The sequence below is a fragment of the Aplidium turbinatum genome, chromosome 12 (genome assembly GCF_918807975.1).
Source record: "Aplidium turbinatum chromosome 12, kaAplTurb1.1, whole genome shotgun sequence".
In the NCBI taxonomy this organism is placed as follows: domain Eukaryota; kingdom Metazoa; phylum Chordata; class Ascidiacea; order Aplousobranchia; family Polyclinidae; genus Aplidium; species Aplidium turbinatum.
The window spans coordinates 10,880,676-10,905,648 of NC_137483.1; the positions used below are offsets into that span (position 1 = coordinate 10,880,676).

General features: G+C 37.5%; 1 protein-coding gene across 3 annotated transcripts; it reads right to left on the minus strand.

The window, feature by feature from the left end:
* Positions 1 to 1,569: 1,569 nt before the first annotated feature.
* LOC145780495 (RNA polymerase-associated protein CTR9 homolog) lies at positions 1,570 to 22,440 on the minus strand. Of its 3 annotated transcripts, none has more exons than XM_082592111.1 (27): positions 22,312 to 22,440; positions 21,098 to 21,315; positions 19,697 to 19,755; positions 19,270 to 19,368; positions 16,855 to 16,956; positions 15,992 to 16,129; positions 15,307 to 15,514; positions 14,564 to 14,712; positions 13,942 to 14,049; positions 13,276 to 13,383; positions 12,875 to 13,003; positions 12,583 to 12,714; positions 12,280 to 12,513; positions 11,315 to 11,498; positions 10,991 to 11,079; positions 10,649 to 10,834; positions 10,032 to 10,175; positions 7,354 to 7,563; positions 6,873 to 7,018; positions 6,611 to 6,682; positions 6,290 to 6,425; positions 5,935 to 6,072; positions 4,248 to 4,301; positions 3,727 to 3,888; positions 3,426 to 3,586; positions 2,592 to 2,776; positions 1,570 to 1,734 (listed from the first exon to the last, which is right to left on the minus strand). In XM_082592111.1, exons 3-27 carry the CDS (start codon positions 19,739 to 19,741, stop codon positions 1,637 to 1,639), a joined length of 3,417 nt encoding a protein of 1,138 aa, XP_082448237.1. In that variant the 5' UTR covers positions 19,742 to 19,755; positions 21,098 to 21,315; positions 22,312 to 22,440; the 3' UTR covers positions 1,570 to 1,636. The 3 variants fall into 3 exon arrangements, with proteins under 3 accessions (XP_082448237.1, XP_082448236.1, XP_082448238.1); XM_082592110.1 differs by having other exon boundaries at positions 4,230 to 4,301; XM_082592112.1 differs by lacking the exon at positions 4,248 to 4,301.
* Between the last annotated feature and the right edge of the window lie 2,533 nt (positions 22,441 to 24,973).

Genomic DNA, 24,973 nt, shown 5'->3' on the forward strand with positions numbered 1-24,973 from the left:
AGACCAAAAGGTCACCAAAGTCAGCTGCCACCCAAACATTTAAACAAAAGACCCAAAATTAAGAACATTAACACTTATGGTATATAATATATAGCACAATACCAGCACTTTAATTTGTAAAAATTAACAATGGAATTAACAATACATTAACAATGGAATAACACTGGGCAACATAAAAAAAAAATTTTGTGTAGAGAAATAAGCGGATGATACGTTTCAGGAGTGATCATTGTACAAATTCTTTAATAAACATTTATATTTAAATTTAAAAACATTGTAAGACTTTTCTTTTATTTCTTTTGGTACTTGATTCCATAGTTTCACTCCATTAAAACATAGCATCTTCTTACCAGAGTTTGACGTTGTAGAAGGCAAATATAAATCATTTTTTTGGTTCTGACGGGTTTTATGATGGTGAATTTTATTTACAAAAATAAAGCAGCCAGCAAAGGCCCGGGCAGCATTTTGTGCACACATTTGTACATAAATTTTGCAGTTTCTAATTTAATAATATCGTCAATTCTGAGCACATTAAATTGGTGATAAAGAACAGTTGTATTTGTTGACCTCGGCAAAAATAAGCAGGATTGAATGAACTTGTTTTGTAACACTTGTAGTGGAGCAAGCAATGTAGAGTTTGCTCTTCCCCAATTTATAATCGAGTATTGGATCTTGGATTGAAACAAAGCATAATATAAAGCCCGTAGTTCTGTTAAAGGGGCAATGTATCTCAGCTTAAATGCTATGCCGCAGACCTTTGCAAGCTGCTTTCTAAGATTAATAATATGACTATCCCATGTCAATCGCTCATCCAAAGTTACACCTAGATAGTTTATACATTTCTTCCTTTCGATGGATCGGCCACTGATGGACAGACTAAAATTTTCTGCTGCAATTGTCAGCGTCGCTTGGTCTTGAAGCTTCTTCGTTCACGAAGTCACCAACTGAGCTATAGTTTAATTTGGCCTGATTTAACCAAAAATTATACAGTAGGGGAACGTTCAAATATTACGTAACGCCTTCGAGGGGGAGGGGGGGGTTTATGCAAAGCGTTACGTTAGCGTCACATCGGGGGGGAGGGGCTTCAAGCAAAACGTTACGTCACGCTTTCGAGTACGGAATGGTAGTTTTTTGTGCTGAATTTGTAGTGAAAAAGCGTTACATGGGGGAGGGGGGGATTGAAAAAAGCGTTACGTTGGCGTTACATGGGAGAGGGGGGGGGGTCAAAAATTCGGAAAAAAAGCGTTACGTAATATTTGAACGTTCCCTAGTACAACTACCAACGAATTAAGATTCCGTGGACTTCCAGTTAAAATTTAACAGCAGTAGGCCTACACCTTAATTTAATAACGGAAGTCACGGTTTTATCGGCAACAGGTATCTTCGCCCGGAACGAAAACAACAGTTAGACAATTTCTGACAGTTAAACCAACCGATTTATTTTGTTTTAAGAACTTGAGATGATTACATTTTCCTCTCAAAATAACATCTTTTTTGAAGAGTTAGATCTGAACTGGCTGCATTAACTCAATAACTCATACATTAAAATGTCAAATCTTCACATTTCAGAGAGCGTGTAAATTTTATTCGCGATAAAAACAGTCCGTGAAACATAATCCGAAGTTCAATGGCTCCATCACTCATCGTCTGAATCATCATCACCACCATCATGTGATTGCTCTTCATCATCGGACGCAGGGGCTGTTCCTCCCACACTTTCATCATTGCTTTCATCTACAAAGAAGGTTAATTAAAACTCAGTCTAGGTCTTTCAGTCGTTTATGAACAAGTAAACAATTATGTCTTGGTAGGCTAATACTGTTCTTAGTCTTCTACAAAACTAGGCCTCCTCAGGTAGGCAGGTTAACAATAAAAGACTTAGGCTAATAGTCTTTGCGTTGCATAAAAAAAATTGACAATAAAGAAATCGTTGAACGTAGATCCGGTGTAGCTTCGATAAGAAAATCAAACCTTTTCTAAAGCTAATAGCGAAAAATACAACGTTTGAAGTTCATAATTTGTTGAGCACAACAGAGAGGGAAAAACTTTAATTCGGCTGTTGTAAAAATAATATGATAGGCTACATTCAAACTAAATCAGTATAAAAAATAAAACCATAACAAACTGAATTCTACAGCAGACAAGTAGCAGGAAAAGTTTATAACTTATCATCGAGTTAGCTGCTTCCGGTTTCCTTAATGTGATAAATGTCAAGGAAGGTCGAAATAGGTGAAAAACCAGACGAAAAAACTCAAACGCAAGTGTGGCACGAAACAGCTTAACCCGCTTTCGGGATTTTGCTCTATTTACATACCACAAACCTAAGTTGTTTCTGGCAGAACACAAGGTCGACTTGACTTCGCTGAGCACCCCAACATCGGGAGCTCCCACTCTCGCATGTAAAGCAACGTTGACCAACGGGTGTGAGGACAAGCGACCCAGCCCGACCCTCCTCCACACAATTACTTTGCAAGCTTAAACTTGAAGTGAAATAAACCGATCAAATCCGGAACCTTCACACAACTACACTTATTCAAAAAGGTTTCGTCAGAACACTAAACACGAGGAAAAAAAATAAACTAATTTTTAACCTTTTTGCTGCGCTTCTCCTTCAGAAGATTCGTATGCGCTGGCAACGGAGTCTTGTGCTGCTTCTTCATCATTAACATCGGAGGGATCGTCTTCAGAAGAGGCAGCAGAATCTTGGAGTGCAACATCACCTTGGTCCTCATCTTCGGATGATGAGTTGAAACGAGCCTGAGCTGGAGCAGCATCCCTGCAGCGAATTACATTGACAGAATAAAAGAAATGAACCCAGGGAAAATTAACCAGGTTGTTCTAATTTACATCTTTCAGTAACTTTGTTTTGTAGACGGCTTTGTTGAAACATAGGCTTAAAACTCATTCGGCGTAGAACGCGCAATTACGTCAATGACAGAGAAAGTTTTTCTTTTATGCTAATTTACATTGGCGAAAGTAATTTTTTGCAGAAAAATACGATTGTTATCTGATGAGAAACTTCCTTTTGGCAATTGTTGCTAGTTATGGTTAAATCACGAATATAGGGTGGAAATCGCAGTTGTCTGTTTAAATTGGAGAGAAACTATTTCCGGCACCAGATTCTTGAAAGTTGTCCTTGCTACAATATTCAAGGCTCTTTCATAGATGATCGACGCAGAGCTGACCTGGTCAGTGGATGTATCAACATGGACATCTTCAACGCTTTACAAGACCGGTTAAAAAAAAACTAGATTAAGAATGTACAATTGTACAAAAGACCTTTTCAATTTTCATAACTCACTGGGAATTATAGATTGTGTCACCAGACGAGAACTATCTTGACATACTACGTAACGAGAAGGGTACATATCCTCGGACTTAAAATTACAACGTGGTCCTTTACACAATATACAAAGCTTCCTCACACTTCAAGCTGATTGTTATCAGAAGAAAGAGATGAATCCGAATCGGAGATGTAAGCGCGTGATTTGATCTTCATTTTCTGCTTCACGCTAAGATTTTCTTTCTTTGGAGGCTTCTTGCTTCGTTTTACAGCCGTGGAGTCGTTATCAGAATCACTGTCGTCCTAAAAACAAGAAACATTTGAGAAGCACAATAAAGAGATGTTTATGCGACGGTGAAAATTCGGTGATATAGAAAACGAGTTCACCACATAAGTGAACAGTAGTAGAACACCAAGAGAACTCTATTTTATAAAATACATACGTTGGACAAAGGCCTATCTCCAGTTCCCCGCTCTTTCTTGCTCTTCAGCTTTCGTTTCTTCTTTGCTCCTGAAGGTTCACCCTTTTTCCTCTTGGCAGAGACAATCGCGTCACTGCTGCTGCCGTCGTTGACAAAATCGTCTTGAGTTCGTGGCTGCTTTCTCTGCGTCATACAGCAACGTTTAATCAACGTTAATTTCACAAAAGTACTAGTCTAATCATAGAACAAACTGTGCCGGTGAAGTGGCGCATTATTTGTACGCAGCATTCCTGCTACTCCAGTAGTTCTTAAGTCGTTACTCGTTTAGTGTAGTGGTTTTTAAAAATGTAAGATCCGTAGGTCTCCTTACCAAGACCACCAATTCCCATGGCCTATAAAACAAGCAAAACTTTTCTCCGCTGATCTGCAATGAAACAATCACTCACTGAAACAATCAGTACAATACAAAAAAACGAATAAAATATTTGCTTTAGAAAGTTATCTGGATAAGGAACTGGTCTTACTTTTAGACCTTTTCTGACCTTTCTCGAAGAATTCTTTGACCTTTTTAAAGCTATGTCTCCTTTTCTTTTTTTCTGTTTAAATTGAAAATACATTTTATTCTACGCTAAGCTCTTTACTTACACTCCAAGTGCTCTCTATTACTGCAAAGCTAAGGAAGGATGAATCAACATTATCAACAATCATAGCTGAAAGTCCAGAAACTAACAGATGACTAACTTTTGGCTTAGACCTTAAGCTTTTCCTGTGATAACTAACTCAGCCAGTCAATTTCTAATAACTCCATTTTCCATAAATTCTGCAGACGTTGAACCAATATAAAAAAAGCTTGTTTTCTGGTTGGGAAACTGTTACTGCTGCAATTACTATTGTTTAATTGGTTGAACAAAAAAGCTGCACTTTTATTCGTTTGCTAGATCTCAATTCTCGAAACATAAAAAAGATAAGAATTCTATACTGTATAGCGCTGCCTCTATCGCAGATATTTGTTGCTCTCAGGGCTTTGCAAAGCAGGAAGTTTCTGCGCAGGCGCATAGATTCACAGCCCTGAACCATTTTAACACATATATATCTTTCGATAACGAGTGCTAGGCAAGAATGAAATTGGTGTTAATATTTTAGGGTCATCTCAACAAAATAATCAAAAAAGGCCAGATTGCAAGAAATGAATATATAAAGGCTAAACAATTACACTTTAAAACATTCAAAAAAGTCCTGCTTTACCACTAAGAAGTAAACTATACTACTGTACTGTATATTTATCAAATTATTGTTTGTTTGGTTTAGTTTTAAGCCCACAGCGATAAGAAATTGTTTTTTTGTGAAGACAGAATATGTTTAAAACTTTCAATCATCTTTGAAATTCAATTGTTTCAAATATTACTAATCAAGAACCTTCTCGAAAAACACGAAGTAAAAAAAACGGCCAAAAATTAAAATCTGTTCACAAAATGGCGTAACTATTGCGGTTTTGTAAACCATGAAGCTTGCATTTTGGGTGTCCATTTGAACATGGGTTTTTTTAATGAAGGATAAAAAATTGTTTTCGAGAGTTATTTATAGATCATAGCACAAAGTAAACAGGGACTAAGGGGGAAAAGTTCTATCAATAAACCTGTTATTGAAAAAGGAGTCATAACTAATTTTTATTGTTGATTGACACTACAGAGAAACGACGCCATTATATATTACTCTATGAAGGTGATAATGAACGAGGAAAACGATTGGGATCAAAATGTGGAAGCCGACGTTGTAGCAGGTCCAATAAAGAGAGGAACCCGAGAGGAGGTGACGCAAACAATAAAGAGAATGAAATCGGGAAAGGCTCCAAGACTATCCGAAGTCATTGTGGAAATGATACGTGCAAGTGGAAGACGCAAGTGTGAAGACGCTTTAGGTGTACCTCTGGCGTTCTCATTAGAACTGTTATAAAAAGACAAATGACATTCATCGGGCACGTCTATCGTAAGCGCGGAATTGAGCACTCGGTAATGATTGGGCGGCTTCCTGGTCAAAGGCACCAGGCGTCCACGATTAGAAAATTTTTAAGAATCTTTTAACATGGACAAACAAGGATTTTGTAAATTTAGTGAAAACAATGGACGATCAATTGTTGTGCAAAAATCACGGTAGCCGATGCCTTATTTAAGAAAGGCCGATGATGATGATGATGAATTAAAACCTAGCAATTTTGAGGTAAAAGCTTACCTTTCCTCCAGATTTCTTCTTTGGAGCTTCCTCCTCCTGTTCAGCCATTTGGATCAGTTGCTTATTTTTATCCCTGATTTGCGCTCTCTGTTCCATGAGCGCTCGCATCTTTTCCTCTTGTGCCCGGATTCGACTTCGCTAAATTTGAAAAGATCTTTGTTATGTTTTCACGATTTTGCAATCACCCTTCAGGATACCCCATTAAAACTTTTCTACAAATAAAAGCAGCAATTTTGTGACATGTAAATTGTGAGACATTTTCACAAGCTGGCATTATTTATTAATGATCTTAAATTTCAAATAAATATAAGTAAACAAATGTCGGTTGAAATGAAGAAATCTGTCAAAAACATACTTCTTCTTCCAGTTGTTTCTCGCGCATAAGAGCTTTCTCTCTTTCTTGCTCTTCTTTCATCTTCCTCTCTTCTTCATCCTGTCTCCTAGCTCGCGAGACGTGGTATTGTGCTTGCGAAAGCAAATCACGGCATTTGCTAAAAGCGAGCAACAAGTTTAGCAACTTTTCCAATCAAATTTATCCTTGTACAGAACCTGACTGTGTTCGAATCTAACTGGAGAGACACCGAAGAGTTTCAAAGGGGCAATATTCGCGCGCTTTGTAGGGTCAATAAGAAAAGAGAAGACAGGAAAGAAAAGTGCAAGGCAAATCGAAACATACCTAGCTTCCTTGGCCGCGTGGTTGAGATCGAATCTCATTCTGTCGCCGTTCTTGCTCAAGTAGGTGAAGTACCTGAAAATTGCACAGTTGAGTGTGAACCAAAACCGAAAGACAATTTAGTGCAGGGGAAATGTTTCATAAACAAGAAAGAACGACAAATCTCCAAAACTTCTTTATCGAGTGGCACTTACTGAAGTCACAATAGAAGACAAGTGGTTATTAGGAGGATTCAATTGGGCCAACCGGTGACAACATGACCTACCCTTGGGCGAGCTCAAGCTCTGCCACAGCTCCCAGGACCGTTCGCAAGTCGCTCTTCTCATCTTGGAGAGCGGATGTTGCGAGTTGTTGGAGCACAATCGATGTGTTGTACAAAACCGCAGTGTCATGTGGAGCGACGTGTCTCGCCTGTTGAATGGAGGAAAGAAAATCTGATTGCTCGATTTCATAACCGGTCAACATTACGCCAACGGTAAAAATCGCCGTAAAATGAAGATAACGAAAAGCAAATACACACAAAAACTGTAACCTCTATGTCTGAATTCACTGAAAAGAGATGGTTTGTCACGATAATGTACAATTCTACAAAGTAATCAAAATCTTGTCGCTAGCTACTTTCCAACGTTGATGTTTGTGATTGAAGCGAATTTCTTTGACTAAACTGGCTACTAGGTAGTAGCTAAAAAGTAACACAATCACAACATCTTCATAGAAAATTTCATCATTATCTAACACCATCTTACTCGCAGAAGAGTTTTTCGACATTCTTGGAGCTTTCCGCACTTGAAGTAAGCGCGAGCAAGATAGAGCAGCAGTTCTGGGTCTCGGCGTCGTTTGAATTTCCTTGCGCAGTTCTCGTACATTTGCACAGCGCTGATGAACTGTCGTTGCTCGATGTACACGTGCGCAAGATTCAACCAAACATCAGGCACATTGGCAGTTGCTTCGCGGACCTGAAGTCAGTGAAATCCGGCCGATTTACGAATGCTTTGTCGAAGTACAAAATATGTCTAACTTTTACATCTTATACAGGGTGAACAGAAAGTTCTTGGACTTTTTTTCACTTTATGATTAAACATATTGAATGTCACTAATACGCCTTTTATTTGAATAAGGATATTTTGATGACCCCCCTTTTAGGGTGAAAAAGGCTGTAAAGGTTTTAGAGAGTAATAACTATATTTGATGTAATTTATACCTTTGAATATGCTAAATATCTTGCTAAACTCTCTAAAATTTAGGTCTAATTCTAAGCATTAATTGTAAGGTCTAAAATGAGTCAAAGAGAAGCAATCATTTAGCTCCATCGCGAAGGGAAAACCAACTCTGAGATCATTAGAGTTGGTTTGGTGATGCTCGTACCGTTGGAACAAGGGGTTAAAATCAAATCGCTACATCAATGATATTTTGGTTTCAGCCCTTGAAGAGATGAAGAAACACTACAAAGACCAGCCCTTCACATTCCAACAAGATGGTGCACCATCTCACACTTCACGAAAGACTCAGCACTGGTGCTCACGTCAACTTTCAAAATTCTGGAGTAAGGAAATGTGGCCTCCCTTATCGCCTGATTTGACTCCCATGGACTTTTGTGTGTGGTCGTTATTGGCGACAAAGGCCTGTTCCGTTGCTCACCCAAGTGTTGATGCTACGAAGCAATCACTCCTGCGGGATGCGCCTCGGTCGAAAACTTCCGACAAAGAATTGAGAGAGTTATCCAAGTGAAGGGCGGCCACATTGCCAATAAATAAAGAAATATATTCCTAGTATTGTAAGCTCTTACTGTGATTTCTTTTTGATAAAACTTTAATTATTTACTATTAATAAATCGTTTATAAGTTGGTCCAAGGACTTTCTGTTCACCCTGTAAATACACTTGCAAATTTATCAGGTTTTACAACCATTCAACCAACCCCTTAGTCTGTTTTGTTACTCCCGTGTCATCAGCAACCTCCGACCCCTTTTGTGTAGATTCTTCAACTATGCCAATGCACACTCTATTCTTTTTGACGTTGAATCAATATGAACTTATTGCAACGGACTGTAAACTAAATTGTGTTTGTCTTTGTATCATAGACTCCTTAAGTAAAGGACTGGAACCTCCCATGCTCGGGGTTTGTAACTTGAGTCCGAATGATTAACTCGAGTCCTGGCTTAAATGACTTCTAGAGAAGCTAGAAACACAATCTTGGATTCTATATTAGGGTTTTTGAGGATGGCGAGTTTAATAGTGTTACTTTCAGCAATACCTGAGGTCATTTTCAAGGTCAAAATATCATATTTTAAGGTCAAATTACAGAATTTTGGTCATTTTTGCGTTTAAATCGTAAAGCAAAACTGTTTCAAAGAAGTCTGTGACGAAATATGATATTGTGCACCTACTGCATCTATTGTGTAAGATATTTTCTCTACACTGCGTAAGTTCTTTGAAGTTCTTTTTGTTTATTTTCGGAAATATTTTGGTGATTTCATATGCCCTAGCAAAACATTGCGGTTCCAAGCCTTTGTGACGTAACAATTTATTGAAATCAAAGCTGTAATTTGCATGGCAAGACTGAAATGCGTTGTCGGTTTCATTTTGCTGAGTTGTTATCCTTTGTAGATGCACGTTTAGCTAGTAGTATAATGCTGCTTGTACTACTTTAGCTAACATTCAATTGAAAGCTTATGTCCTCAATGTAAGTGACAAAGAAAAGCCTTTGGGATGCCTCAGAGGGCAAGAAAAGCTTTCCAACTAGTGATAGACATTGTCTATTATAGTGTCATCTTGTTATGTGTTGTCAATTTGTGTATTATATTGTAATCATTGACTCTTTTAGATAATAGCCATAGTGTTGAGAAATACATATGATGTTTATGCAATAGCATATTTCGTCACAAACTTCTTTCAAACAGTTTTGCTTTACGATTTAGACGCAAAAATGGGCAAAAATGACCAAAATTCTGTAATTTGACCTTGAAATATAATATTTTGACCTTGAAAATGACCTCAAACGGTGTTGAAAATAACACTATTGAACTCGCCATCCTCAAAAACCCTAATATGAAATCCAAGATAGTGTTTCTAGCTTCTCTAGAAGTCATTTAAGCCAGGACTCAAGTTAATCATTCGGACTCAAGTTAAAAACCCCGAGATCGTCAGTTTCCAGTCCTTTACTTAAGGAGTCTATGCTTTGTATTCATCTCGTTGAACTTTTGTAATTTTTCTTTTTTACATGTGCTAGCTGAAGATGCTGTTACTATAGCGAAATCGATTCTTAAATAAATTTCACTAAGAGGTTAGATTGTTGTGCAAATGTCAGCATTTGATGAATGCAAAATAGCAGTACATCAAAAAAGACATGATCAAAGCTGACGGAAACATTCACATTCACAAACCAAAAGATTTTCTCAGAAAGAACAGGTAAAAATAACAAGCTACCTGAGCGAATATATCTCTGGCTTCACGAACATAACCTTTATGAGCGAGCACAGCGCCAATACCGTTGGCAGCAAAGATGTTCTTGGGGTCATTTCGAAGCACTTGCTTATACATGGCCAAAGCTCTGTCCTGGTGGCGTTTTTCCTGAGTGGAAAACAGCAAGTTAAATGACTTCCTTGAACAAATCTTGCATGATAACCCAACAACACGTTTAATCTCCAATGAGTAAAATGTTTGTGTAACCCGTATCATCAATCAGCATAAAAATGTTATGCAAGATCAAACAAGCGATGTTTACCTAATAACTGAATTTAGGTGCAAAAATCACATAGATTGTAGACAAGAAGTGAAAGTGAAGGAGCACAATGTTTGGAACGCTTGGTCGATCTAATCCAAAAACACAGCTCAAAATGTACCAAAAAAAAATAGTAAATTCATGTTCAGCAAAAGTTAACTACTGAACTCATGCTCGAAAACTAAACATATGAACATTCAATAGTACTGAAGATGAAAACAGTTTAATTTTCGAAAATCTTGTTGAAGCTGAGTTTAGTATTTGCATTTTGGACTCTATAGTTTGATGGAAGTGAAAACTGTTGTAAAAGCAATCGAGCCACCTTCTCTTTATCTCGCGTTGGATTGTGGAGAGTCTGCAACCAGACGTTTCCCAGGGCGAGCATGGAATATGCGTCGTTCTGTGTCTGCTCGTGCTTTAGAATCCGCTCAAATTTCTTTTGGCCCGGTCCCCACTCCTGCTTGGCCAAATGTAGATTCCCGATCAGAGTCCAAGCGTCCGGGTGTTCCTGGGAACGTTAAAAACACGTAAAATTACATAAATAGTCAGTGCAAGCTCTAACATTAACCACCGTAAAGCTCAAAGCAGGACGAAGATAGAATTAGGAACTGATTTTTATAATGTTTTTCGCTAGTTTTTAAATTTGTCGATTTGTTCCGGATACCTGGTTGATCTGAAGAGCCTCCTTAAACCACTCGGAAGCCTCGTAGATCTGTCCTCTGTCTCTGGCCATGCATCCAAGCCGCAAGTAACCTGGAGGAGATTGTGAAACAAGGGTAAAAATTCAACTGACGTTATTAATTACGTTGGTTTTGCGAAGATAAAGTGTTAGTGATGTAGATGAAAACGGATGAAGTGCAAAAACAACCATTTCTTTACCTCAAAAATCTTAAAACGTCATGAACAATGCAAGCCCATCAAGCCACACAGAAAAGTCCTTTATTTCTAAATCTGTGAAAATGACCGATTTTGCTGTTGGGGAACTTACAATCAATGTAGTTCGGATGGCGGCGAAGTATATTCTTGTAATGGTCGACCGCGTCTTCAAAATGGAACATTTCCTCGCACAGACGACCAAGATTGTACTGCATGGTGACGATGATGGAGCGGTAGTAGATTACGTCATGGGTGGATTCGTCATCGCATCGCTTCAGTGCAACTTCGTAGTATTTCTATGAAGCAAGTGTCAAGCTGTCATGCAAAAGGTCAGACTCCGTTCACCCTAAAACGATGCTTTTCGAAAGAAATACATTGAAACTATGGCTACCTGGAAATGCGGTTGGATTTGTCACATTTGAAGACTTATGCAAATTATGTAAGCGGTGGGTAACAACCTTGACTGAGTGTTTAAAAATTATACTTACTCATATTTCAAAGCCTCTCCGGTCGATATATGCTGTTATAATGAAACTAGGCAGTGAAAAAAGAAAGTGCAACTATGTGTTGGGATATCAGAGAGTTTAAAAAGCTTCGCAAAACCTGCAAAAGTCTTCAAAATATCAAGAATCAGATTGCACCCCCAGGTAATTATGGTTAAAATGGATATCTTTAAATGCATTTTGCTCCTTTTATTTTAGATTAGAGGTCTGATTGGATATCATCAGAAGTTCCGCCATCTTGAAACTGCTTTCTGAAATTTTATTTCGGCTGACTAGTTGGGAGGGAGAGGCACATGACACCGCCAGCACCAAGCTACAATCAAGAACAATACAATAGAAAGACGTCCACTATCACTAAGCACTTTATATCATATTATGACCTTACCTGACTTTTTTTTTTAAATTTTTGTTGAACTTGCTCAACGGACCAAAGTGTTTTGCTGCTTACTATTTTTATAGTGGACCTTTCACAGCGCAATTGATGTTGGTTACGACAACGGGCAACAAAGTCAAAAATATTGTTGATAGGTATTACTACATAAATGAATGTCTAAAACCACATTAAACTTCCAACCTTTGCTTCGTTCAAATTTCCCAATCTGAAGTGCAGAGCCGCAATGTTGTTGAGAATCTCTGGAGGAACATCTGCCTGGACTCGATCGCGTACAAGTGATGTTGCAGTTCCGTACGCCGCGAGCGCTCCTTGCACTCCATCCGATGATCCGGATGTTGAGCTGGATGGCTGCCTCTCAAGGAGCTGAGCAAGTTCGATCCAAGCCTCAACATCATCAGGATATTGCTCCGTAACCTGATGGAGAACCCAATAAGATGAAAAAAATTATGACCTTAAAACATGATAGCAACAATGAAACACTACCTTTCGTAAATGCTTTTTGGCCAGGTCTTGTTTGTCAGGGTGATCGGATTGAGCGTAAAGCGAACCAAGAATCTTCATCGTCTCATAGTTGTTGGGGTAAGCTTTTAACACCTTTTCAAAGCACTCTGCTGCCTGAAAAGTGAGTTAAAATCAAATTAAAGCTAATCAAATCAAAAAATTTAAAAAAATCAAACTATGCTTTAATAAATAAACTTTACACGCATTTAAATACTTTACCAATTACAATCACAAAATTTTGACGCAAATATGAAAAAAAAACACGAAGACCTACCCTTTCCCTATCTTGCTCATCGCCTTTGTAAATGTACATTTGGCCAAGTCCGTAGTAAGGCAACACAAAAGTTGTTGATGCAAACTGAGTTGACTGGTAATAGTACTGGAAGGCTTGATCGTAGTCACCCTGAAGAAGCAAAAAAAAGAGAAAGAAATTAATGCGCCGTAGATGCGCAAATCCACTGCTAGCATTGATATCTACAGACTTGAATAAAGTACAAAAATTGATTGAAATCTAAGCATTGAGTATGTCCTTGCCTACCAATACCATTAAGTTAGTAGAGTAGGTCTATTTCAAGTGAATGAATAAGACGCATAAAACTGTTAGCTTGCAAAGAAACATGTCACAGGTCACGCAAAACTCAAACACGAAAAATAAACTCGTGATTTTATCAGCACCTGAATATGAAAACTTCTTGCAAGTTGGTAGCAGCTCTCAGCTTGGATAGCTTCGTTTTCCGTGTTGTGAAAAGCATGAAGGGCTAAGTGTTGGACTTTCTCATAGTCCTGAAATAACATGACAAGAATGTGAAGTCATTGCAACTTTGCCAGCCACGCAAAGTTACCAAACAGTGACGAATTATACTTTGTCATACAAAAACAAGATAGCAATTTAAAGACATGTTTTTCTGGGTGGCTGTAGCAGACCCTTATTTATAATAATGATATTTATGATAAATCTTTCGCATTGTTTGTCTAGCAGTGCTGCCCACTCCTTATTTTTCTCTTCTCCCTACTTCGGCTCAGTCACAAGGCTGTTCTGTCAACATACAGTGATACTCTTGTTTTCTTAAATTTCTATGACAATTCCAACTTCTTCAGCTTGCTGTGCAAGCTCCTCTTGCTCATCTTCCTCCTTCTTACCATCCCATCCGATCGTGTTAATCCAAAAGAGACTTCACTGCATAACGTCTGCTCTTGTTTCGTAGTCAACTGAACTACTTATATGTCGTAGTCAATTATTCCAAGGGTTATTGGGTCATCTTTCCGTGAACAAAGTGTGCCAAAATTTTCTAAACACCACCACGCTATTCAAGACAAGATTGAAAAATCAAGAAGACTCACCTTTTTAAAGAAGAAATGGTTGGCAAGGTGATTGAGAACCATTGGATTGCTCGGGTCTATTTGGTAGCCTTTTGACAAAAGTTTGATTCCATTACGAATGGAATCAACCTGAAAAATAAACTGTGTTGTTCATAAGCTACGTTGCAACCTATAAGCAAACACAATAACAATTCCTCGACAAAACCCAGACAGCAAACCAGTCGTTTTTTACATTGATTAAACTTCTGTAGACTGATTTGCTGTCTGGGAGCTTTACAGACAATAAAATTTGGAAATCCTTCACTGTGAATGATCTACGGGCTACGGCCAAGAACAATAGACACATTACACACAAAATTTGAAAATGAAATATCTGCCGCAGTTCAGTGAAAGCTATTGTTCATCAACATCGTCGCCCTTTTAGATGCAATCATGCAAGGAAAAACACAGAAAAAATGTGTGATTATATCAGGAAAAAAATATGGCAACTTCTCATACTCCAGTTTACATCACGTGCGTGTTCAACGTTCAACTCATGCAACAATGTTAATTGTTCAGACCGTTGGCTTGTAAAAAAACTTCTACACTCCTGTGACATAACCATTAACCAAGCATAGTTTAAACTTGACAAAGCAACTCATACGTCTTTATTGTTCAAATCGAGGAGAGCAATTCCAACAAGAGCACCAACACACGTGGGGTCGAGATCAAGAGTCCTTTGGAAGGCTTGCCGCGCTCGTTCCGGTTTGTTCAGTTTGTAAAAGCACAAGGCGATGCCAAGCCTCACGTCGGCTGCCAATCAAGTTAAATGAAATCAGAAAAAAGTTTTCTGCAAACATTTTTTTCTATATTGCTCTGACGTCACCAGATATTTAGCAGAGTGTAAATTAATGTGGAAACTTTTGTCAGCTGCAAATGGTGCAACTCAAACAAATCAATCGTTTTTTACATTCTTACGTCTGCAGACGTTGAATTAATGTAAAAAAGCAACTAATGTGTTGTCTGGAAACTTCACATAAGCACCGACACTAGCAGTCAAATCATCAACATACTTAGACAGAAAGAATTGATATGAATTCATGTAACAAAACATAATCTGTCCAAGAAAATGGTTTCAACGCTAGATCAATCTGAATCAAACGAACACATACCTAACTCATGATTTAGTAGCAAACGTTTCGAAAACTAAATTGTTTTTCTGTGCACAACTCGATTGAGTCACTGAAAAGGAAAACAATTTTGCTTTCGAACCGTTTACTAAAACTCCTAATTGCTTAACACAAGTAATCGATGTTACATATCGTCAACACCATTATTTACAGTGCACACATGATATTGATAATACTGACAGATATATTTCCACACACTGCAAATGCTATAACTAACCTGGGCATCCTGGCTTAGTGCGAAGTGCTTTTTTATAATAAGCCAAAGCTCCCTTGAAGTCTTTTTTGTTGAAGGAGATGCAAGCTTTTCCAAGCAGTGATGGAATGTTGTCAGGCGACTGATGCATGACGAAGTTGAATTGAGCGTCGGCTTGGTCCATCTTGTCTCCCTCCAGCAGGCAGAAGCAAGCACGACCGAGCAAATGGTTCTTTAAACGATAATAGACGTTGTTTTACCACGAAAAATAGACTTCCAATAACCAACACTAATAAATCAGTCACCATCAGTTGCTGTGGTGGGAAAATCAACTTTTTACCTAAATATTGCTCTTTGCATTGGTGATTGTCAAATTTTTGAGGATGCTGAAACTGTTCTTTGCACATGTCACTTCTATGGCAAGCCTTTCACAATATCACTTGCAACAAGTTTTAGTCGTATCCAAGCTTTACGCCTGGCAGTATATTTAGATTAAGTAGGCGGGAAGGCAAGGAAGCCAATTTTCGTGCAGTGTCCATCTTCAGGCATGCCATTAAGTATCTGCCAAAGACACAGCTGCATATGCTCTTGAGCGGTGCTGAGCCGGTGTCCTTTCAAACGCCGTACCAGGGCTCTCACCACCCGGCTTCGCGAACAAAATTTAAATTAAAAGTCTATATATCTCCTTATTTTTCTGTTAAGTTCTTACCTGGTCGTACATGATGATTTTATCTGCCATTGTGTAAAGTTGAGTTGCTTGCATGAACAATTCCGTTCTGCGATCTTTATTTTTCTCCAATCTCGCTTGTTGGACATAGTATGCCGCCAGGGTATCAAGACATGTCATCTGTTAATAAAGTGAGTTAAATGGTATAATAAATACACTACAAACAAAATATATATAAAGCATTCAATAAATCAATGGTGAACTATCTTTGTATATCGTAATTCCATAGTATTTATTTTTTGCCCTGATAACTGAATTCAAATTGATAAACACCTAGAATTGCAAACAAAATTCTGACTAATTAAAGCGGCAATGGTTACATTTCCCAGTGGCACGGTTAAGTCCATCACTTTAAGAGTTGTTCCTTTGGAGGTGCTTAGTGAATAAATACAGCATTAACAACATTGCAAATACCAATTGAAACATCACATTGTCAAACTAAGAGCCCCGATTGACATCAGTGATAGAAAGCTTCAAATTTGCAAAGCAGCCATTAACAACCTTCACCAAACGTTTTTTTCAGTCTTGGACTGAAGACACCAAATCCGCTATGAAGTAGGTCAATAAAAAATCAGGACATGGCTTTCATAATGGATAAGAACATGCGATAGAAGTAACATTCTAGCATAAGAATAAAAACTCAACAAGTACATCAGATGAACGTTACAACTAGCGCTAGAAACAATAATTGTTCTGATGAACACCCAAGCTTTTTAGTATTCAATTTAACAAGTAAAATTATTTTAAACAGACTTCATAGCACAGCATTAAGAAATGAGCTTAACAGTACGGTACAGTAATTAAAAAAATTGATTGTAATAATTTCAAGCCAGATAACCACAAACCTGGTCTGTCTCATGATTTGGGTAGTCCAAGTTTGCTCCTGTTCGAGCAGTTTCAAGTATTTGAACAAAGTCTTGAATCTTTCCTTGTTTGTAGTACTCCAACTGCAATGTTAAATTTACAGAAAAAATCAAACATACATTGTAAAAGATGACACACTCAATAAAATAGAATAACTACCGTAAGCTTAATGCAATATGCATCCAAAGCTGACACAACAAACTGAATATAAAATCCCAATTACAAAGGGAGCAAGTCTTTTAGGCGCTGACAGTTAGGCGCTGGTCTAATAGGCGCGCACACTGTGGCGTCTGGATATTTAGGTGCGGAGCACTGTGGCGCCCGGTCATTTAGGTGCTATTCCTAGTAAAGTCTGTAGATTGTATCAGCTTGGCAGCTTGCCAGAAAATTATATCATGGCTTCAGTGAGTGAAGCTGCTAAAACCGGCAATGCTTTTCACACAAAATGTTACATTGAACAGAAAAATATATTGTTGTTTTATTGATTTATTATTGTTTTATTTGTTGTTAGTCCAGGTTTGCGTTGGTGAAAGCTTTATCAATAAATTATTGAAGCTTCCGAACATTAGTGAGTTCATTTTTAGTTAACTCTTTCGCGACCACGGACGTATACACACGTCTTGGGATTTTTGCCATGATGACCAAGGAAGTATCCCTACGTCCAAGGTTAAAAGGTAGCCTATTTCAAGCAAAAAAAATAATGTAAATGATGGCAGATCCATAGTCTTTGCCTGTCCTTTTTTGGCTAATTAAAAAAAAATATTTTGGCGGTGCAGTTATCAGATGAGAACTTCTTAAAGATGGGGACACAGTGGATTTTTTTTCTTTCACTTATTGGAATTGGCTAGGCAACCCCTTACTTTGGAATTTCTCGATCAAAAAGACTGTAGGCTAAATTAGGTAAACTTTTTGCGTAAAATTTTCCAAATTTCTCCATAACCATTCTGCTGTACCTCCTAAAGCATTGCGCGCAGAAACGAAGTAAATTTTTTCTCATGTGCAGAATTGTTTTGGCATTCGATTAAACTACATATGTTTTCATATTATTGTATCATGCTTGGGTAGTAAAAATTATAATGAAGTACACTTTTCTGCCAATTTTTAATTTTTTTAGAAATTAGAAAAAATACCGTTTGGAGTTGCTAGTTGTACATAGAATGTTTTAAATTTTACTGCAAAGCTTTGCATCTTCGGATAGCTGAAGATGTATGCTTTCATTTGATGTCAAGATTGTGCGTCTACGTCGATCACATGACATGTTTTTACAGCGTAAATACAACAGTTTTGTGTGAAAAATGTCTGGTAATTTAGATTAAATATAAATTACTTTTGTTCGGGATGGATTGGCCATGTGACGAGAACGCGTAAGACGCTTTACTACTGTTCACATGAATACATTTCTACAGGGCATATAGGCTACACCTTGGCTACAAGTTGCAAGCATAATGGTGAGACTTCGCTCGTTATTAAACCTAGTCCGGGTTTTGACGGAAAACTAAGTTACTCTTCACTCAAGCCTACCGCCCGCTTGAGTACAGCCTACGGTACATTTTTTACTGATGTTTAGTTATTATTTGACCTAACTAAAAGTGAACTCATACATGTTCGGAAACTTGAATAATTTATTGATAAAGCTTTCGCCGGCGCAAACCTGGACTAACAACAAATAAATGCTGAACACGCGCATTAAAAAAACAACATATTTTTTTGTTCAATATAACATTTTATGTGAAAATCATTGCCGGTTTAAGCAGCTTCACTCACGGAAGCCATAACATATTTTTGTGTTCAATATAACATTTTGTGTGAAAAGCATTTCCGGTTCAAGCAGCTTCACCCATATATTTTTCTGTGTAATATAACATTTTGTGTGAAAAAGCATTGCCAGTTTAAGCAACTTCACTCACTGAAGCCATGACCAACAACGCACACGCATTAACAAAACAATATATTTTCCTGTTCAATATAATATTTTGTGTGAAAAGCATTGCCCTACGCCTCTACCTGCCAAGCTGATACAATCTACAGACTTTACTAGGAATAGCACCTAAATGAACGGGCGCCACAGTGCTCCGCACCTAAATATCCAGACGCCACAGTGTGCGCGCCTATTAGACCAGCGCCTAACTGTCAGCGCCTAAAAGACGTGGACCCATTACAAAAGAGATTTTTCCATTTCTTCCTCTGTTTAAAAACAAAATATTATAATCAAAAAGATTGTTAATTTATGTAAAATGGGCCAATCACAGCAGCACTGCAGCAGTCTAAGGAAAAGACTAAAGATATCTTTACAACAAGCTACCACTGTAGTTCTTTTCAAAATACAAGGCCCTGAGAGCTCTAGCTCCAAAGTCCTGTCTCAAGGCTATAGGCTATACAGTATATACTGTACATACAGCTAGAGTAATCCATATGTTTAGAGTGGTGTTTTCTTGCTTCAAGATACCCAAAACTTCCTCTCCATCAGGAAGCTGAGCCAGGTCTAGCTCAATAACCTAAATAAAACAAGAGATTAAGAGCATGACTTTCTAAAGTGAAAGAGTGTTGAAAATAAATGTTACTTACATTGGTTTTAGCAAAACACAAATTTTCTTGCATGCACAAAAAGACTGAAAGAATATGTAAGAATTACAGTGAAAGTATTTGCAATCCCTTTCACTTCATTATGTTTGAAAATCACATAACACTGGCCATTAGTTTTACAATATTTTCTGTTTTAAAAACAATCTTGCAGCATAGTGTCAACCTCCTTTGAATGATGGAAAGCAGATTCAAATTATGAGTATGAAGGAATGGCACAAAAATTAACTACCGGTACTGCACCTCGTCTGTATCACGAAGAGGAATTTCTACTGAAGTGGCAGCCATTGTAAGCAGAAAACCTGCACATAACAAAGTTACCAATGATTACAAATATAAACATATTATGCAACGATCAATGGAAACTGATTCAAGATAAAAACTGCTCTAGTGGTAAAAACATAGCGTAAAAACAATAACTCTATTTTCCACAAACCAATATCAACATCATTCTGGTTTCTTTTACATTGATGCAGTTTAGGTGATAGGGTACTCATTCATATATAGCTATACTAAAGCTCTTGAAATAGTATACATCAGGGGTGTGCACTGTGCAATCTTTATCAGAGAAGGACCAGAAATAAATAACTGGAAAAAGCCGCTGGCCGCACGTTTATTTAACATATTCTTTCTAATTGCTGTCAGTGTCCAGGCACCAACAATAGTTTCCTTTCGTTATTGATCTGCTGGCATTATTAAGGATTATTTCCTTGCAGAAATAATAAGTTAATAAGCATAAATTTCTGATAACTGCTATTAAAATTTATTGTCACACCGACTTTAAACAAATTCAGTGAGAAATTTTCAGCTGGCGTTTTTTCCCGACAACTTTTTCCAAATTTGCTTTAATGGAAGAGTTTGCAATTCAAAGTTTATTTTCAAAGTGTTTGTCTGTCAGAACCGATCGAAAGGGGGATTTTATGATACCTATTTTAGAAAAAAATTGATTGCACAAACACATTGAGCCAAAAAAAAGCCATTTTGAAGCCATAAGTCTTTTCAAATGCGGAAAGTTGAGATGTTTTCGATAAAAATCGCCAAGATTCATCTTCAAATACGTTATTTTCAAATCAGTCTTCTCCTAAAGATCTATCAGTTCAATCAAAAACAGGCAAATTACCACACAAACAAGGCCAATAATTTGCAATCAATATCAGGTAGACTACGCAGTTTGAAAATTCAAAATTTTAAATACAACTTTTGCACCCCAGTCCACATTTTATTTTGACAAGAATGACACTTATTTGTAAGGCCATTCTACGCAATAGGCTAATCATCTTGAAAAGGATGCAATGTTGAAAACAAAAAAAACTCAAAAAAACAAGCCCAAATCTGCTAGAAAACCGTATGGTTAGGCATACATAATAAACCGGACTTAGGTATATAGGTTTTACTACAGAAAGGGGATAAATTAAAAAATGCTTGCATGTACCAGACTAAACTGAATTAAAAACTCTATTTGTGGGCCACACACCATTTGAAATCGGCACTTCTCAGCGGAGCGCACACTTTTTCTTTGGGGGACGCATTTGGCCCACAAGTTGCAGGTTCCACACCCCTGGTATACATTGATAGATCACAGGAGTCATTTTGCAACAACTCATATAAAACTGGCATTATTGCCTACATGTAATTGTAACAAACCTTATAAATGATCCACAGGTAAAAGGGATGCTGTTTTCTATTGATCCCACTTAGATACTTTTTTCACTTTCCTTGAAGGGTCATAAATAAATTTTCTTTCGTTGTACAAATGTAAAATTATTGTTGCACAAAGAAGTGTTGAAAATACACTGTAACCTAGCTTTTTTGAACCAGGTAAAGTTGACCACCAATCTCGAATTTCTCCCATACCATCAAAACTGTAACAATGAAAACAACTTTCAGACAGTAAAAGTTAAACTTTGGTAAAACTGCACTTTAGCTGAACAAATTATTTGCAAATTTTGTTTATTGCATACCGGTACCAGTATCCTGCACTTTGCCCTTGGAAGCTTTAGCTGCCCAAATTATTTCAAACTGTTTCTTACTGAATAATAATGTGTAGGCTATGTAACAATGTGTGCCTATTCTTTCTGCAGAAATGTAAATGTATTATAATTCTTGTAATTATATACGTAAAAGGGTAATTGCCAACATTGCAATGGCTGGAAGACCGCATGCTCCGACAACCATTGTCACATCAAGCGCAATTGTGGGAACGCGATAACGAGCGAAAAAGTATAATATGCAGTGATGTACGCGCATACAAAAAATATTGACGCCGTCAGCGTACACGCAAACGTTCGAAAAACCATATGCGGTATGCGTCAACGTAACTTGTAAAAAAAGTTGGCGGCGTCAATGCATATACTAGCATAAACTCATTTTGTTTGCTAGGTGCCAAACATTCACACGGTATAAACCACTCGAAACAAACAAGTTTTATTTTGAATTTCCACGAAGAAACACAAGCATCTAAAAGTGTTCATCTGACATTTTGCTGCGTTTTGGTTTCAATATGTCTTTGCCCATTGAAATCATTCTTTCAACTTATTCAAAATTTGGAGAGTTTGATAAAAAAAAAAATGCAAACAACAGATAAGAGTAAGACATTAAAATGCATTGACGCTATACGCTAAAAAAAAAGGCAAAAACTCAACGGCGTAGCCTCAAGCGACAACTATCCAAAAAAATGTGGCCGCAAGCGTTAGCATAAACAAAAAGTCTACGCAGCAAGTCCATGGCGTAGAATTTGCGGCGTATACATACATCTCTGATAATATGTTGTTGCTGCTGGCCGAGATTGGTGATACGAACGCTTGCATACATTGGCTAACTGAATGAGGATTAATCAGTAACACCTTCACGTTCGGCACCTCAATAACGCTGTTTCCGTCATACATTCACAAATTCATGTTCCGCAACAAATTCAGGAACGACGACATGTTCTACCATTTCTTGGCTGCTGTTGCTGACAATCACTCGATGTGAATTTATAATTACTTACTACGGCAGCTAAAATGCAAGAATAAATTGCAAATAAAGTGCAGTTTTACCTAAACTTATTACAGTATCAAATTTTACGTAGAAGATATTTGTGAATGAAATATGATAAAAATTGCTATCAGTTTATGGAGTAGTCTATACATTTATAGAAAGCAGGAGCCCATTGAAAACATCTTTATGCCCAGGTTCCAGACATCGAAACTTTACCCTAAGTATGTTTTTAGGGATGCAACCTAATTCGTACAATGAACAATCCATACCGTCAGTTTGTACCTTAAAAAGATCGAGAGAAAAAATTAAAAAAAGCCGAAGTCGCTGATCTCAGTTTCCGCAAACATTTTAAAATTTTCTGCAAACAAACAAAAACTCCTGGGATCATTATTATACCAGAAATTTTAAAATGTTTGCGGAAACTGCGATCAGCAACTTTGGCAAACACTTAGGATCATTACCGGAAATTTTAAAATGTTTGCGGAAACTGCGGAAAAACGGAAACTGCAATCAGCGACTTCGGCTTTGTTCTATTTTTTTCTCTCGATCTTTTCAGTTTGTTTGTTTGCGAAAACACCCTAACCCCTTTTAAAATGTTTGCGGAAACTGCGATCAGCGATTTCGGCAAACTCTTAGGATCATTACCAGAAATTTTAAAATGTTTGCAGAAACTGCGATCAGCGACTTCAATTATTTTTAATTTTTTCTTCTCGATCTTTTCCTAACCCTAACCTTTATTAAATGTTTGCGGAAAAACAGAAACTCCGATCAGCGACTTCGGCCATGCTTCAGCTTTGTTCTATTTTTTTCTCTCGATCTTTTCAGAGGGAAAATTTTAAAATGTTTGCCGAAACTGCGATCAGCGACTTTGGCTTTTTTTAATTTTTTTATTTGATCTTTTCAGGGTACAAACTGAGGGTAAGAACTGTTTAGGGTACGAACTACGGTAGATTGCACCTGATCAACCCTAACCCTTTTAAAATGTTTGCGGAAACTGCGATCAGCGACTTCGCCAAACTCTTAGGATCATTTTACTGAAAATTTTAAAATGTTTGCATTACCGGTACAGGAAATTTTAAAATGTTTGCGGAAAAACGGAAACTGCGATCAGCGATGTTTTATTTTTTTCTCTCGATCTTTTCAGTTTGTTTGTTTGCGGATGCGGATACCGATACATAACCGACAGTGTTGTACGTTGACGCTGAGGCTAGCGCCGTCAGTTTATTTTTTAGTTGACGAAAGTGATAGCGCCGTCAACTATTTTGCCAATTTTAAGTGTCAAGCGCTATGCGTCATTTTTCGTTTTCATGGAAAATCTCGTTTCACTACGAGAGTTAAATTTTGTTTGACGTTTTGACTTTCAGACTACTAGCAATGAACAATTTTTTTAGGAGCTGTTCGTCTATCGAATTATGCAGTTTCAAGTTTCTTTATCGTATCCTGGGTTAATCTGAGTCGAGAAAAAACGAAATCGTCTTGCACAGCTCGAAACAGTCTCAAAAACCAAACTTGTTAGAAGTCGAATACTTCCGGTTTGTGAGACCGTGGCTAAAATAGTGCTAGAAATTAGCGGTGACGCTGACGCCGTCAACTTCTTCAAGAGCTTGCGCAATACTTTATGCCGTAAAGTTTTTAGGCAATTTGCGCTGACGCTGTCAATTTATTTCATTGACGCGTACAACACTGCTAACTGATACCCTAACCCTTGTAAAATGTTTGCAGAAACTGCAATCAGCGAGAGACAGCGACTTTGGCTTTTTTAATTTTTTCTCTTGCTCTTTTCAAGGTACGAATTGTTCATGGTACGAATTATGTTGCACCCTAATTTTAGCATTGGCACTCATGTTGTCAACCTCCATGTGGTGTGAGTAAAAATCAGGCAAATGGCAATCAATAAAGATATGGTTACGTCAAGGCATATCTGGATTAGTAAAAAGATAAACCCACGATCTATACGTGTCATATCATACCAATAAGCTTTGTCAGGAAAAACTCTAACATTTTTTTTATTTTAATGTTGGACCCCTCGTTATGACCTGGCTATCCATCAATTGCGCTGAAACTTAAATTATCTGTCTCATGCAAAAAATACTTTTGCGTCATACCAATTTTATAACCTGTTATAAACATTGTACCAATGTGCTGTTGTACCAAAAGGAACAGAATTTTAATGCTGACAGACCACAAAACAACCTCCTTCATTCCCAATTTTCTGAAATGATTAACTGATAAACTGAGTACTGAGACAGTGCTTCCACTCTTACAAAGCTAGATTACCACTTGTATTACCACATTTGTCCTCAGATTACCACATTTTTTACTGTGATTTTCTACCCGATTTTAACCGTATTTCGACTTACTTTTACATTAACAAAGTGGCTATTTTTACCCACTTGTTGCCATAGTTACTATCAGGTGTTGCCAGAGTTAGGATTAAGGTTAGTAAGGGTTAGACTTAGGAATAAGGTTAGAGTTTTGATCTTTACCCAGAACTAAAAAAAATTCCAAAATGCACGTTTTTGTTTTCAACTGCTTTTAACT

Coding starts and splice junctions, on each gene's coding strand:
- LOC145780495 (XM_082592110.1), bottom strand. CDS start 19,741: ATGGCTGCCACTTCAGTAGAAATTCCTCTTCGTGATACAGACGAG. Junction 7,564..10,031: donor CCAGAGATATATTCGCTCAG/GTAGCTTGTTAT, acceptor CACTGACTTCAG/GTCCGCGAAGCAACTGCCAA. Junction 6,683..6,872: donor GAGCTTGAGCTCGCCCAAGG/GTAGGTCATGTT, acceptor TGCAATTTTCAG/GTACTTCACCTACTTGAGCA.